This window comes from Moschus berezovskii, chromosome 3 (assembly GCF_049115385.1).
Source record: "Moschus berezovskii isolate FMDL1 chromosome 3, NW_MosBer_1.0, whole genome shotgun sequence".
Taxonomy (NCBI): domain Eukaryota; kingdom Metazoa; phylum Chordata; class Mammalia; order Artiodactyla; family Moschidae; genus Moschus; species Moschus berezovskii.
Window position 1 is genome coordinate 112060924 of NC_142462.1, and position 15888 is coordinate 112076811.

Below are 15888 nucleotides of genomic sequence, written 5' to 3' on the forward strand. Positions count from 1 at the left end.
TTTGCCTTTTTGCATTTCTTTTTCTTGGAGATGGTTTTGATCACTGCCTCCTATACAATGTCACAAACCTGCATCCAAAGTTCATCAGGCACTCTATCAGATTTAATCCCTTCAATCTATTTGTCACTTTAACTGTATAATAATAAAGGATTTGATTTAGGTCATACCTGAATGGTCTAGTGGTTTTCCCTACTTTCTTCAATTTAAATCTGAATTTGGCAATAAGGAGTTCATGATCTGAGCCACAGTCAGCCCCCTGTCTTCCAACAACACAGGAGAAGACTCTACACATGGACATAACCAGCCTCACTTTACTTATTTGTAAAAATGTCACTTCCATACAATTCTTTTTTCACAGTTGTCTTGTTGATCACAGAACTCAGGGTAGGTAAGGCATGAGTGAGGAAGCAGGATGAAAATGCAAGGAACTGCAGGAACTGCAGACATGCTTTATTCACAGTGGCTGATACAGCAAAAAGGGATATTTCAGGTTGACTTAATATAGGTATACATGAACAAAGGAGGCACTTTGCCAAGTTATCACATCATGATGCAAGTGCACATTGCTATGAATGATTGCAGCCCTTAGTTACATATCCATGCAAAGTCATTATTTACAGGAAGTGGACTGAGAGAGCCTGACCATCGCCATCTTGGCTAACTGCTATTTCTCTACATTCCAGCCCTTCAGGGTTTCTTGCTTCATTAACTATACAATTTCCATCTTCTGCGGCATCCTCTTAGCACATAATGCAGCCACAGGAACCCGCATCCCACAACAGCAGTAGAGGCTACAACCACCACCTACCAGGCCTCAAGCTACACCCCCAATACATAGCAAAACAGAATGCCAGGTACTGGACAGGTTGGCCCTCCATTCCTGCAGTGGGTCTCCATTAAGTTGTTGTACCTCATGAATTTCCTGTCTTATGTACAACAATGCTGTTGTAACATTTTTATGATTATCTGGAATATACACACAACATCCTGTACATAGTAATGCACACACTCTGCCCTGTGTTGCAGTTACTAAGTCTAGGGCCATTCTGTTCAGTAAGACTGTTTTCGTCATGTGGTATCCTTCTTCATCTAACAGAGTTAAGGCCTGGTGCGTGTAATTCAGAGCATGGGTAGCATGCAAGGCAAGGACAGTCACTTGTGCTTCAGTAACTATCGCTCCCCTTTGGGGCAAAAACAGGGCCTGCAGGTAGTACCACCATGGCGTCCATTTCACATGGTACCATGCACGGCCCTATTAGCAGGTAGGTGTGGGAGGGAAACATACACTGAGGCGAGTAGGAACGGTCAGCCTAAAGAATATGTCCAGTCCAATACCCGGGCAACTATGCCACCCATATGGCCCACATACCCACATACCCAAGGTTCCATGAGGGACAGGAATTACACTATAGGCCTCTTGATAATCCTGATCAAGGCTAACATTAGCACAGAGGGATGCAGGAGAGGGGGAAAATTCTTTAAGCATTTTCCACAGTTTGTTGACAAACTGACAAAACGTGGTCCACTGGAGAAGGAAATGGCAAACCACTTCAGTATTCTTGCCTTGAGAACCCCATGAACAGTATGAAAAAGCAAAAAGATAGGACACTGAATGATGAAGTGGTCTTCAGTCTTGCAAAACATTTCCAAGAGGATGGCCAGCCTTTGGAAAGAATGTATTCTTTTTGTTGTAGCTATTCACAGGTGCTGGGAAAGATTGAAGGCAGGAGGAGAAGGGAACAATACAAATGAGATGGTTGGATGGCATCAGTGACTCAATAGACATGAGTTTTAGCAAGCTCCAGGAGATGGTAGAAGGACTAGGAAGCCTGGCATGCTGCAGTCCATGGGGTCGCAGAGTTGGATACGACTGAGAGACTGAAGAACAACGTTCACAGATGGGCAGGGTCAGATTATCTATGTGCTGAACAAAGGCACTTAAGTTTACAGCCAGGCACAGAGTCCTCTGAGGCAAGTCATTATGTCTGATTGTAAAAACAAGAGCAACAAAAAGCAGGTCAATGAAACAGTTCCAACATGGAGCCAGAATTGGCTTCTCCTTTGCAACAGTATGGGACTTGAAATATCCACTGTATTCCCAGTCTATGTGCCCATTCCCGAACCTTCTTTCCGGTGAAATGGGTACCTTGATCACTCTCTATGATTAGAGGGCAGCTTTAAGCTCCTTGAATCTATAGAGTTGATCTGTAGCCTTACATGGTCAGGCAAATAGCAAACTTGTGGCTGGGTCTACAGCTGTTAGTGCAAAGCTGGCATTGTCTGATGCTGGCAGAGGCCCTATCTGAGTCAAGGGGACCCTTCCCCTTACCACTTGTCCATTGGTGGCTGCCAGTCTATGGGGATAGTGGTCGCCTCCTGGCCACATGTGGGGCAATCATGGCAGGCATCTGCTATCTCTTTCCATGAAATGAGAAGATCCCATCTTTTAGGGACTGCCCACGTGGTTTTTGCCCCTGCATGGTGCAGGCACTGGTGTACCCAAGCTGCTACCTCGCTGGGCGGAGCCTGTTCCACCCACCAGATATGCACAAATGAGTCTGCTTATCACTCCTCTGGCTCACCATAGGCAAATGCCCAGTCACATGTATTACTGTTATGTCCTTCTCATGCCTTAAGTCCCTCTGATCTCGTCACGTGGCTTGCTCCCACAGGGGTCTATGGCCTACCAGCCAGTGCTGTGCCTTCCATGTGGTGATCTATAATATTAGATCTTTATAAGCCATGCAACCATCTGTACAGATAGCAAGAGGGCACTGCTTCATTCTTGGCCACTATCCAGACAGCATGTAATTCAGCCCACTGTCTACTTTGACCAGCTCTGGAATCACACCATATGGTATCCCTAGCCAGCTGGATATCAGTGGCAGCCCAGGAGGAGGCCTGGCCTCTACTGAACCCATCAATGTACCCAGCTTGAACATCTATTGGTGGTTTGCTGCTGCTAAGTCACTTCAGTCGCGTCCGACTCTGTGTGACCCCATAGACGGAAGGCCACCAGGCTCCCCGTCCCTGGGATTCTCCAGGCAAGAACACTGGAGTGGGTTGCCATTTCCTTCTCCAATTGGTAGTTTACCTTCTTTAAATGGTAAGGGTCCTGGTTCCATCATTGTTGGGGTGTCTCCCAACATTTCTACTATAAATGTAACAGGCTCTAGAATATGCTGCAGCTTCTGTGACAAAGGGCTGGCAGACAGGGAGCTCCTTTGTTCCAGATACCCTCCCTATTTAGCCAAGGTTTGGGTCTTGCCACTCTCTGGTCTTGGGAGATGATACCCAAGATCATAGCCAGCCCTCTATAGGGCACGTTGTTTTAATATATACCAGAGCATCACTTCTGTGGATAATAAAGTGGCATACACAGCTACTAGCTGCTTCTCCATCAAGGAGTATCTCATTTCCGCCCCTTTCCATAATTGAAACCAAAACCCCATAGGGGCACGTAGCTACTCCTGTTGTTCCCACAGACCCATCCAAACCCTTCAAGGGTGATGTGTGTATCGAACTCAGAGGGCTTAATGGGATCTATAACTCGAAATGCCTCGACCTGCTGCAGTGTCCACTTAGTAGCTCAGAATGCTTGTTCTATGATATCCAACCATTCCAGGCCACCCACTTCCTCGTAAGTGAGTATAAGGGGCGTGCCAGTTGGGCAAGATAAGGTATAATGCCCTCCAGTATCCTAAAAGTCCCTCATTAGGTCTGCAATTGAGCCACAGTAGTAGGTTGCAGGAACATTTGTATTTTATCAATTACTGCTTCCAATATCCAGAGAAGGCAATGCCAACCCAATCCAGTACTCTTGCCTGGAAAATCCCATGGACGGAGGAGCCTGACCCCATAGGCTGCAGTCCATGGGGTCGCAAAGAGTTGGACACGACTGATCAGTTTCACTTTCACTTTTCATTTTCATGCATTGGAGAAGGAAATGGCAACCCACTCCAGTATTTTTGCCTGGAAAACCCTATGGACGGAGGAGCCTGGTAGGCTGCAGTCCATGGGGTTGCGAAGAGTCAGACACGACTGAGCAGCTTCACTTTCACTTTTCACTTTCAAGCATCGGAGAAGGAAATGGCAACCCACTCCAGTATTCTTGCCTAGAGAATCCCAGGGACGGAGGAGCCTGGTGGGCTGCCGTTTATGAGGTCGCAGAGAGTTGGACACGACTGAAGTGACTTAGCAGCAGCAGCAGCTTCCAATATCACTTTTGTCTTCCTAAGAACTTAACAGACAATCCAGGCCCTTGGATTTTTGTGGCGTTCTCAGCCAACCCACATGATTCCAAATGCGCTCTGGTGCACAGTTCTAAATCTTCAAGAGAATTGGGGGTTAATAACATATCACCAATATAATGGAACAGGTTCACTGATGTTGGGTGCTTCCATTTAACAAAATCTTCCACAACCAGCCAGTGACATATAGTTAGGCTATGCAGGTACTCTTAGGGAAGGACCTGAAACATCCACTGTCTTCCCTCCCAAGGAAATGCAAGTTGACCTTGAATGTCATCAGCTATAGCTATAGAGAAGAAAGCATTAGCTAAGTCCACCACATAGTGATAAGTGCCCAACACTGTGGTCAATTAGTCCATCAAGTCACAGATCAGTGGTATGGAGGCATGCAAGGGCGGCATGATTTTATTGACTTCTCTGTAGTGCACCATCATCTGCCATAAGCCATCAGGCTTCTGAAAAGACCACAGGGGACAGTTAAAGGGACTGTGAGTGGGCTGTACAGCGCCCACTTTCACCAGCTCAGTGATGATAATGCCTGTTTCTTCAGGCCACCTGGTAGACAATACTGTCTCACAGCTGTTCCCCTCCGAGGTGCTGGCAATAACTGTAAGGGATGCTTCACATATCCCCTCACAGTGGTCTTCACCATACACACTCAGACAAAATTCCCACACAGAGGTTTGCAACATTAGGCCTTGTAGAACATGTATCCCCAAAATATATTCCATGATTGGGGATACACACAGTATACATCCATACAAGGAGCTGTCCAATTTCCAAAGGTAAGGACACAGCCTTTACCTTAACTGTTTGGCTGCCATAGCCATCAATTTGCACACTAGGACCAGGGAACTGCTCCAGCTTGCCATAAAGAAGGCTGCCTTTGGCAGTGTTGTCAACCAGAGCCATTACTCTCTGCACTAATGAACTGCAAGTTCTTCATGGGGCCTCTGGTCTACACTTGGGCTCTTTAAGAGGGCACCTTGGCCTGAGCCCTATTCAAAGTGGAAAAGGGCATCTGAAGGAACGTCCTTGGGCGCCATGTAATCTTTAACTGAACTGTATCTCTTGCTGTGGGTGTTTCCCACACTTGCTAAACGCTGCTCCAGTCTCAGTTGCCTTCATGACTCTAGGAGTGTAGCACTGGGCTGTTTACCAATTCTGTCAATTCCCACTGCCAGAAAATTGGCCTACATTTGTAACTGTGTGGCCTGGATGGGGACTTTATCAGCTCGGCCCTCCTTTGGGGTCTTCACGGTCCTGATGCCTTTTGCCTAACGTTGCCCCTCCACTTCTCAAGTCCTCCCTCATAGATGGGGTGTCCCACGTAGGTCTCAAGAATAGCATTCAGGGATTCAAAAGAGGTAGATAGGGCATTGTTCACTATGTCCCCATTGAGGCACATTTTTCAAAATGTCATCTTGCATGCTATGCTGCCTGTAAAACGCTCATCAGCTAGACCTCAAGTATTTAGGTTAAACAGACTGTTTCATGCCCAGCTGTTTCATGGGTTAACTCGCAAAAGTATGCCACTTATGGGGTCTAGGAGTTCTCCCGCTTTTATCTACACAGTGCGGATGGCAGCATTAATCCATTCCACCAGGGTGTTTGGCTAGATGTCCCCTGCATTCTATAATCTTTGTCTTAACGAGGGGTGAGTGGTTATAGATGCCAATCATTCTACATCATCCCCCAGAACAAATAATACCATCCACTTCTGTGTCCCAGAGTCACAAAAGCTAAGGGTTGCCAAGGGTTCCCCTTGCTTTGCTGAAATTGCTTACTCAAGTTAACCAACTCCAGCTGGGTATATGGTGGACAAGTCGTGAACTCAGTCACATTGGGGACCCCTTGAGGATGTCCGCTCCTACCCCAGAGGGGCCACAGGCTGTTCATGCTTCACCTTCTGCTGTACAATGGGCCTAGCTAACAAGTAGGGGCCCAAGGTCTCATAATGTTCATCATCACGGTCCCTTAACTCGTCATTGTCCTGGGCACCGGGTTCCTCGAGGCCACGCATCTCTTGCTCCAGTGTACATATACTCTGCTCTAGTTCTTCCTCCTGTCTCGTCTCTGTAATTCGGACACTTGGACAGCTTGCCTGTGTGCACTATCCATACTAGACTTCAGAGCAGTCAGGAAAATCCACCGCATAGTGCCAGCAGCAGTACATACCACTTTATCTGGCAAATGGGAACTCACCGTCTGTAACGCATTTTCAAGGCTATCCAGTGACCTGTCTGCCACCTCCTGGTCTTCCACCAGGACCCACACCTAGACGACCACCAAGTACCACATGCTATGCCATGGCCACTGGCTTCCTCCATCCATTGCAGCCTCAGTCTCACCTTCCTGCTAGGTATCCTGCCCACCATGCCCACTGTCTCGCTGATCACTGAATCCAGGGTAGGCAAGGCGTGAGCAACAAAGCTGGAAGAAAATTCAAGGAGCCATAGGAACTGCAGACATGCTTTATTCGCAGTGGCTGACTCAGCAGCAAGGGATGTTTCAGGTGGGCTTAATATTGGTATACAGAAACAAAGGTGGCAGTTTGACAAGCTATTGCATCACAATGCACGTGTGCATTGCTATAGATGATCTCAGCTGTTACATAACCATGCAAAGTTGTTTTTTACACGAAGTAGGGCAAGAGAGCCTGACCATTGCCATCTTGGCTACTTACTATTTCTCTACACAGGATCATTTCCATTTTAACAAAGCCTATCGGAGAAGGCAATGGCAAGCCACTCCAGTACTCTTGCCTAGAAAATCCCATGGATGGAGGAGCCTGGTAGGCTGCAGTCCGTGGGGTCGCTAAGGGTCGGACACGACTGAGTGACTTCACTTTCACTTTTCACTTTCACACATTGGAGAAGGAAATGGCAACCCACTCCAGTGTTCTTGCCTGGAGAATCCCAGGGACGGGGGAGCCTGGTGGGCTTCCGTCTATGGGGTCACACAGAGTCGGACACGACTGAAGTGACTTAGCAGCAGCATTCTGACCCCATCCTACTCTCTGCAAAGGTCCAGCATCACTTCATGTGTTCTTTAAAATGGCACTTCCACAGTCATGTGTGTACAGAGGCTTGTTTCCCCTACCCTATTTCTATACTTTTGTAAAGGTTGGCCATTTTTAAAGTGAAAATATTGTAACTTCTGATCAAAGTTTGTATGTGGGAGGGGGGAGAGGGGGCAGTGAGGGTTTGCGGAAATGAAAAAGAATATTTTAGAATTATTTGGATATCAGTATTGACATTTATTTTCATTTCTTGTAATGATGCCATATTTATGCAATAAAACAGTATTTTTTAATCCCTTGAATAAATCAGCTTTATTCACCTAAAAAGCAAATCACTGACTTTATTTAAAAATTTCACCTTTTTCATGGGGAAAACCTTTAAAATTGTCCGACTTTCAAAAGAACCTCCCCTCTTAACACAGAGATTAGTAAATCTAGGTGGCAAAATCCATGCTACTTCCATAATATCGTTTCTATACATTTTCCCTTTTTGAAACATTCTTCCCTTTGCTCCTCACCCACCATATTTACTCCTCCTACAGGACCTCCCTCCGCAGTAGTAGAGAGTTTTTCGAAGCAGTTAATTAACAGTTTCGGGTAGACGCTGTGAAGCCCCGCCCCATAGGAGGAGCTAACACAGTTGGACCGAATTCTGTGGTCGATCGTTAACAAATAAACGCTTAATCTTTTCAGGGAGCTAAACACACACAAAGGGCCAATCAGAGGCCGCGGTTCCCGGCGCTCGGGGGGCGGGGCTAGGCAAGCGCCCTCCCACCTCCCAGCCTCGCGCCGCGGCTGTCCGGGCCTCGCGGGCTTCGGCAGGCCCCGCCCGCCGATCGGACGCGGCTGGATAGGACGGCTCTCCCCCTGCCTTCGCTTCGGTTGCTGGGAGAGGCAGGGCGGGGGCGGGGCCTGAGGTGGAGCTCGCGGGCCCCAGAGAAAGGCGGGGAGGCGAGGGCGGGCTGGGCGGATTCGACGAGCGCCGCGGCGGTTGGCGAGGCGAACCGGGCGCAGCCTCCCCGAAGCGAAGAGCAGTCCCCGCTGACAGATCCTCTTCTTCCGGCCGCGCCACCCGGGAGGCGGATCCCCGGGGCCCGAGGAGGCTTCCGCGGCCCGAGCCTCCGTCCCTCCCTCTCCCGCGGGCCACCGGAGCGGCCTAGGAGGAGGAGGAGAAGGGGGTCTGGCGCGGGCGGCGGCGGGCAGAGAACGCGCTCCCCCTTTCCCGGCGGCGGCGGGGGCAGGACAATGGAGGTGGCTGTGGAGAAGGCGGCGGCGGCGGCCGCGGCCGCTTCGGCGGCGGCCGCCGGGGGGCCCTCGGCGGCGCCGAGCGGGGAGAACGAGGCCGAGAGCCGCCAGGGCCCTGACTCGGAGCGCGGAGGCGAGGCGGCCCGGCTCAACCTGTTGGACACTTGCGCCGTGTGCCACCAGAACATCCAGAGCCGGGCGCCCAAGCTGCTGCCTTGCCTGCACTCCTTCTGCCAGCGCTGCCTGCCCGCGCCCCAGCGGTACCTCATGCTGCCCGCGCCCATGCTGGGCTCCGCCGAAACCCCGCCGCCCGTCCCCGCCCCCGGCTCGCCGGTCAGCGGCTCCTCGCCGTTCGCAACCCAAGGTGAGAGGCGGGAGGCCGGGGTGGGGTGCGGAGGCCGGCGCCCCGCTGTCACGTCTCCGCCGCCCGGGGTGCCCGGCGGGGGAGGGGCGAGGAGGGTCTGCGCGGGCGGCGGTGACATGGAGGGCCCGCGCGCTCTGCGGCGCCCGCGCGCCCCGCGAGCAACTTCCCCCGGCGCGGTGGACTTGGCCGGGCGGCTGCTGCCACCCCCCGCCCGCCAGCCTTCTCCTCCCGGCTGCGTGGCCCGTGCAACCCGTACTTTTGAAATCCTCTGTCGGAGTGCGCTGGTGTCTGTCTCCGGCCCTTTGCCTGCTGCATCTAGTTAACCGCTACCCTCTGCCTCCCCGCAGCTTTGTCCAGGTGATCCTCATCATCTCGTCTGTACCCACGTTATCTGAGCTGGCGAGGGGAAGGAAGGGAGGAAGATGAGGTGGTGGGGACTTTTCTTTGGTTACATATCGGATTCCGTTTTTTGTTTCGTCTTGCATGTTTTGGGTTATTTACCTTAATGAGCCATCGGTTCTCTCCGATGGGGACAAAGGAACTAAGAGACGGTGTTTTGTGGTGCTTCTCTTTGGGAGATTTTGTTTTGAGACGGTAAATGGTAGAGACAAATAGAAAAAAGTGATTTGGAGTGCAGCATTTTCTTGGATTTTGTGGACAGCAGCTGGAAATGTTGAAGTTACTGTTCTCTTTGTGGTGTTTGTTACGGTATAATGAGACTTTTGACAGGTAGGTCCCATTGCTAGTGTTAACAGGTTTTGAAACACAAAGTTGAAGTAAGCACAGTAAATTGTTTGTGGTAGAATAATTGAGGTTTTAAACGTTTACATGGCTATTATTTGAGCACCTCCCTTTAAAAAAGACAAAGTAACCGGAAATAATTCGGTTTTACATATACTGCCTTTTTAAGGGACTAGTTGATGTAGAGAAAAATTGCTGATTAAATAATTGAGCTAGGTCAAAGAACACATGAAATTGATGCTTTTAAATAGGTTGCAGTGTTAGACTCTTGATTTATTTATATGTTAGGAACAGTGTCTAGTTGAGAGACAGTTTTCCATGGGTCTGGCTGTTTCTGCAGAGCTTGTCAGGGGAGGTACTGACTGACTGCCCTTTGTTTCTGTTTTTAAAGGATGTTTGTATAAGGAAAAGCCTTGGATGGTAGAGACAGTGTCTACCATCAGAGCAAAGAGGAACCATGCGTATTGTGCAATAGTTACAGATCAGTATTTCCCTAGAAGGCAGGCATGCTTATTGCCCATCATAAAAGATTAGGGTTCCCTAAACTTGGGCTTCCTCTCGTGCAACACAGCCCATTGCTTGCGTTGCTTAAGCAAGTGTCAGCTGACCCTCTTCACCTTGCCAGGTGAGAACTGGGACTCTGGGAACCGTGCTAAAGTGTTGATGCTTTGGCTTATGTCTGAAAGTAATAAACTGCCCTTTGTCTCCGATTCACCAGTCTCATGCCTTCTCCCAGCTTCCATGGTAAGCTAATACTTTGTTAGTTTGCAAGTAGGGTAAAAATCTCATATCCTTCACCCTAATTTGCTCTTGACATGACCCACCTGTTGGAAAGTTAGTACAGGTGAAACTTAAATATTTAGTTCTTAATTTTTAGACACATTTAAGGGTTTCTTTTATTTATATTTTAAATGTTTAAAGCAGCCAGTAGCCAATTAGGATATGAATTTTGCATAATTCTAAAATTAAAGATGTAGGTGATGGACAGGGAGGCCTGGCATGCTGTGATTCATGGGGTTGCAAAGAGTCGGACACGACTGAGCGACTGAACTGAACTGAATTGTGTTCCAGGGCATGACATTTAGATCTGAATGAATGAGAACATGAGTAATAAAAGCTCTGGTCCTCAATTCTGAGGAAAGTTTGCAATTATAAAGTTCTCAAAATGGTGCAGTTTCCAAATATTTTTTATCTTTGTGTTTGTATTGTAAGCCAGAGTTCAGGAAAGCTTTTAAATTGGAAGGTAATGTTTTCATTTTTTTTATACTGAGGAAGATGTCTTTTACCAACTATACTTCCGCATATATCTCTAAAGAAAAAAAGGATTATCTTCAATAAATTAAAAATACTATGTTGAGTCTTAATAACTTGAATATTTTCTCCCTTCCTCTCTCCATGCAGACTTATTCTGATACTAGCTGTAGCAAAAGTTAATAGTTTATTTCAGAACCACAGTTAACCCTTAAGCAGCACAGTTTGAACTGCAAGGGTGCACTAATACACAGATTTTTTTCAATAGTAAATGCTAGAGTAGTACATGATTTGTCATGGATTGAGTCCAAGATTGCAGAACTGGGATGGGGAAGGTCAACGGTAAGTTATATTCGAATTTTCAACTGCACAAGTGCCAGCACCCCTAACCCCCAGCTTGTTCAAGGATCAACTGTAAATAAGGTTCATTATCTCTGTTCTTCTTCTCCTAATGAACTTGTGGAGACAAGCATCAAAGGTAAAACTACAGTCCTGTCAGGAGCTAAGCAAGTAACTGAGATGGGGAACTAGAAGGCTTGGGTAAAACAATAGGGAATGGTGGGAGAGAAAGGAAGGGAGCAAACTCTACTTAGCTCCATCAGGTTGTCTTGTGATAGAGTGGGGCCAGGGTTGGAGGATCTTTAATTTTTAATGAGAAGTCTGAGGTCTCTGCCTGCAATGCGGGAGACCTGGGTTCGATCCCTGGATCGGAAAGATCCCCTGGAGAAGGAAATGGCAACCTACTCCAGTATTCTTGCCTGGAGAATCCCATGGACGGAGGAGCCTGGTGGGCTACAGTCCATGGGGTCGCAAAGTCAGAAAGGACTGAGCGACTTCACTCACTTAGTTGATATTGGCAAGTAATTAACACGTACTCAGTGTGGACACTTTCTGTAGGCCAAACAAAACTAGTTTTGTTGAGGCCACATGTATTGCAGTTATACTCAGATTTCGATCTAGTCAAAGCTACGGTTTTTCTAGTAGTAATGTATGGATGTGAGAGTTGGACTATAAAGAAAGCATAAAGATTTAGATAGGGGTTTTACTCCTTGGAAGGAAAGTTATGACCAACCTTGATAGTATATTAAAAAGCAGAGACATTACTTTGCCAACCAAGGTCCGTCTAGTCAAGGCTATGGTTTTTCCCGTGGTCATGTATGGATGTGAGAGTTGGACTGTGAAGAAAGCTGATCGCCGAAGAATTGATGCTTTTGAACTGTGGTGCTGGAGAAGACTCTTGAGAGTCCCTTGGACTGCAAGGAGATCCAACCAGTCCATTCTAAAGGAGATCAATCCTGGGTGTTCATTGGAAGGACTGATGCTAAAGCTGAAACTGCAATACTTTGGCCACCTCATGCGACGAGTTGACTCACTGGAAAAGACTCTGATGCTGGGAAAGGTTGGGGTAGGGAGGAGAAGGGGACGACCGAGAATGAGATGGCTGGATGGCATCACCGACTCTGTGGACATGAGTTTGAGTGAACTCCGGGAGTTGGTGATGGACAGGGAGGCCTGGCGTGCTGTGATTCATGGGGTCGCGGAGAGTCGGACACGACTGAGCGACTGAACTGAACAGTTAAATTTTCACTTCACTAGAATCACCAGATATGCTTGTTGCAAATGGTTTTCTAGACCTCTCACCCCATAGAGCTCAGTATGTGATAGCTTTACTTAAGTGTTCTAGATAATCATAAATCCTAGTGGTTAGGTTTTGTTTTGTTTTTGTGTGTGGTGTTTTTGTTTGTTTTTGTTTTAGTTCAAGCTGTATTATTCCAAAGTACAGTTGCTCAAAGAGGATTCTTTAGAAAATGAAGACCAAATTCAAAGTGTAGTGTTCTCAACATCATCAAAACTAGTTTCCCTTTCTGTTAAGTGCTTTTTGGTGCTCTCTTTATTATCCTAAATGAACTTTATAGAAAATGTTTTCTAACATTTTTTTTTTTTTTACAAAAATCAACATAATGGTTTGATTGTTGTAAAGAAGAAACAAACCTAATTTGTAACAACAAAGATAAAGTTTTTGTAAATGCTTAGACACAATTCATGTTTAGCCACCAAGCCCATATTGAGAACATTGTTTAAATTTTGTATGGCTACCAGTTTGAAAATGAGTGACCGCAAGACTTTTATTTTCTTAGTATGCAGCAATGTCCAGGAAAGGGGGAAGAGCTTGGAAAATATTTTCTTTAGATATATTATGGTACATGAAGTCAGGAGACAAACTGATCTTAAATGTTATAATGTTGTGAAAATGTTACAATGTTATGCGCTATTTTTTAGTGTGGATGTACTGTTCAGCCAAAGAGTAGCAAGCTCTAAGAGCTATTTTTAAAGAACACTGAGCACACTTTTGAAAGGGGTCACTTTAGTTGTCAAAGGGAGAGTAAAATATGAGTCCATCAGTTCTGTTTATTAACTGGCAGTCTGTAACACTTAACAATCAATTCTGTGAGCTGATTTCTTTCGTGAAGTTTGTTCTGAAATATTTTATGATAATGTTCTTTAACAATATTAAAAGCGGTATTTAAAATTTTTCATTTCCAATTGTTGCTTACACATTGAAATACAATTGACTTTTGTATGTTGATTGCATCCCACTCTCTTGCTAAATTCAGTTAAATCTAGTAGTTTTTTGTAGATTCCTCAGGAATTTCAACATAGACTGTCATGTTGGTTGCAGGTTGGTTTACTTATTTCTTTTCATTTTTTAATAATTCATGACATTTTCTTCTCTTACACTGGCTAGGACTTCCAGTACCATATTGAAGAGAAGTTTAGTTAATTTCAACATTCTTTTTCTTATTCCTGATCTTAGGGCTAAAACATTAAATTGGGCTTCCCTGGTGGCTCAGAGGTTAAAGCGTCTGCCTCCAATGCGGGAGACCCGGGTTCGATCCCTGGGTCGGGAAGATTCCCTGGAGAAGGAAACGGTAACCCACTCCAGTATTCTTGCCTGGAGAATCCCATGGACGGAGAAGCCTGGTAGGCTACAGTCCACGGGGTCGCATAGAGTCGGACACGACTGAGCGACGGAACGGAACGGAACGGAACTGTCACAGCAGCGGATGGAGAGGGTGGGATGAATTGAAACATACACATTACTGTGCATAAAACAGCTAGTGGGAAGTTGCTGTATAACACAGGGAGCTCAACCCCATGCTCTTTGACCATTTAGAGGCATGGGATGGAGGTTCAAGAAGGAGTGGGCGTGTATATACTTAAGGCTGATTCACATTATTGTATGGCAGAAACTAACACAACATTGTAAAGCAGTTATCCTCCAATTTAAAAAAAATTAAGTTGCTCCCCATTAATATGTTAGCTTCTTTGTTTTTTATAATTGCCTGTTATCAAAAAATTAACAGGTTTCCTTCTATTTCAAATGTCTTGAGGGTTTTTACCATGAATGAATGATGAATTTGGTCAAATGCATTTTCTATATTTATTAAAATGGTTATGTGGTGGGTTTTGTTTGGTTTTTTTTTCCTGTTACTGTGGTGACTTACACTGATTTCCATATGTTAAACCAGTCTTGAATTCTTGGTCTTAGTGTATTGTCCTTTCTGTGCACTTCTGGATTTGACTTGCTAATACTTAAGGATTTTTTTTTTCTTATATTCATGAGGAACATTGGTGATATGGTTATCTTCTGTTCTTACCTAATTTTGGCGTCAAGGTAATACCTCAAAATATGGTATAAGGTGTTCCCTCCATCTCTGTTTTCTGAAAGAGTTTTTGTATTATTGTTAATGATTCCTTAAATATTTGACAGAATTCACTAGTGAATCCACATGGGCTAGGAGTTTTCTTTATGGGGAGGATTTTGATTAGGAATTCAGTGTTTTTAACAGAAATAGGGCTATCAGATTTTTTCTATTTCTTCTTGAATCCATTTCAGTAAATTGTGTGAATAAAAGTATTTGATTCTGCTAATTGGTACATTTATTGGCATGAGTTTGTTCATAACATTCTTTTATCCTCTTAATGTGTTCAGGAGCTGAATGATGTTTCATCTTTTGACCAATGGGTTGCCTAGAAGTGTGTTAAATTTATAGATGTATGGGGGACTTTCTAGATAGCTTATTTCTAGAGTAAAAATAAAAATACTCTGTAGGATTTAAATCTTTTGAAGTTTATTGAGACATTTTATGTCCTTGCGTATTGTCTGTTTTGATGAATGAGCACTTAAAGAAGTTAAAATTCTCCGTTTGCTGGGAGTAGTGTTCTGTAAATGTTAATTAGGTCAAGTTAGTTGATAGTGTTGTAAAAATATATTATATTTTTATTATTTTTTGTCAGGTTTGTTTTTTTGTTTTTGTTTGTCTGCTTGTTCTATCAGTTATGAAAAAAGAATGTTAAAATCTTCAATTATGATTGCTGATTTATCATGTAATTCCTTTTTTCCAGTTAGTTTCTGTTACAGGTATTTTGAAGCTTTGTCTTACTGATGGATTGCCTGCCCTAACACTATGAAATGTACTTGTTTATCCTTCATACTATTTCATGATGCCTGTTATTGTTCAGTTGCTCAGTCGTTTCTGATTCTTGCGACTGCACGGACTGCCCACACCAGGCTTCCTTGTCCTTCCCCATCTCCCAGAGCTTGCTCAAAGTCATGTCCATCGAGTTGGTGATGCCATCCAACCATCTCATCCTCTGTCACCCCTTTCTACTCCTGCCCTCAATCTTTCCCAGCATCAGGGTCTTTTCTAATGAGTCGGCTCTTCATTTCAGGTGGCCAAAGTACTGGAGCTTCAGCTTCAGCATCAGTTGTCCTTCTAATGAATATTCAGGGTTGAGTTCCCTTAGGATTGACTAGTTTGACCTCTGTGCAGTCCACGGGATTCTCAAGAGTCTTCTCCAACAGTACAGTTCAAAAGCATCAGTTCTTCGACGCTCAGCTTTCTTTACTGACAATTCTCACATCCATACATGACTACTGGAAAAACCATAGCTTTGACTAAATGGACCTTTGTTGGCAAAGTGATGTCTCTGCTTTTTAATACGCTGTCTAG

General features: G+C 45.5%; 1 protein-coding gene across 2 annotated transcripts in view; it reads left to right on the forward strand.

The window, feature by feature from the left end:
- Window positions 1-8338: 8338 nt before the first annotated feature.
- TRIM24 (tripartite motif containing 24) overlaps window positions 8339-15888 on the forward strand; it is a 117881-nt gene continuing 110331 nt past the window's right edge. The window contains exon 1 of one of the 2 annotated variants that reach the window (XM_055421333.2): window positions 8339-8881. In XM_055421333.2, the coding sequence (XP_055277308.1) occupies window positions 8518-8881 (364 nt within the window). In that variant the 5' untranslated portion in view covers window positions 8339-8517. The remainder of the gene's footprint in view (window positions 8882-15888) is intronic. The other variant, XM_055421332.2, reaches the window with a different exon arrangement.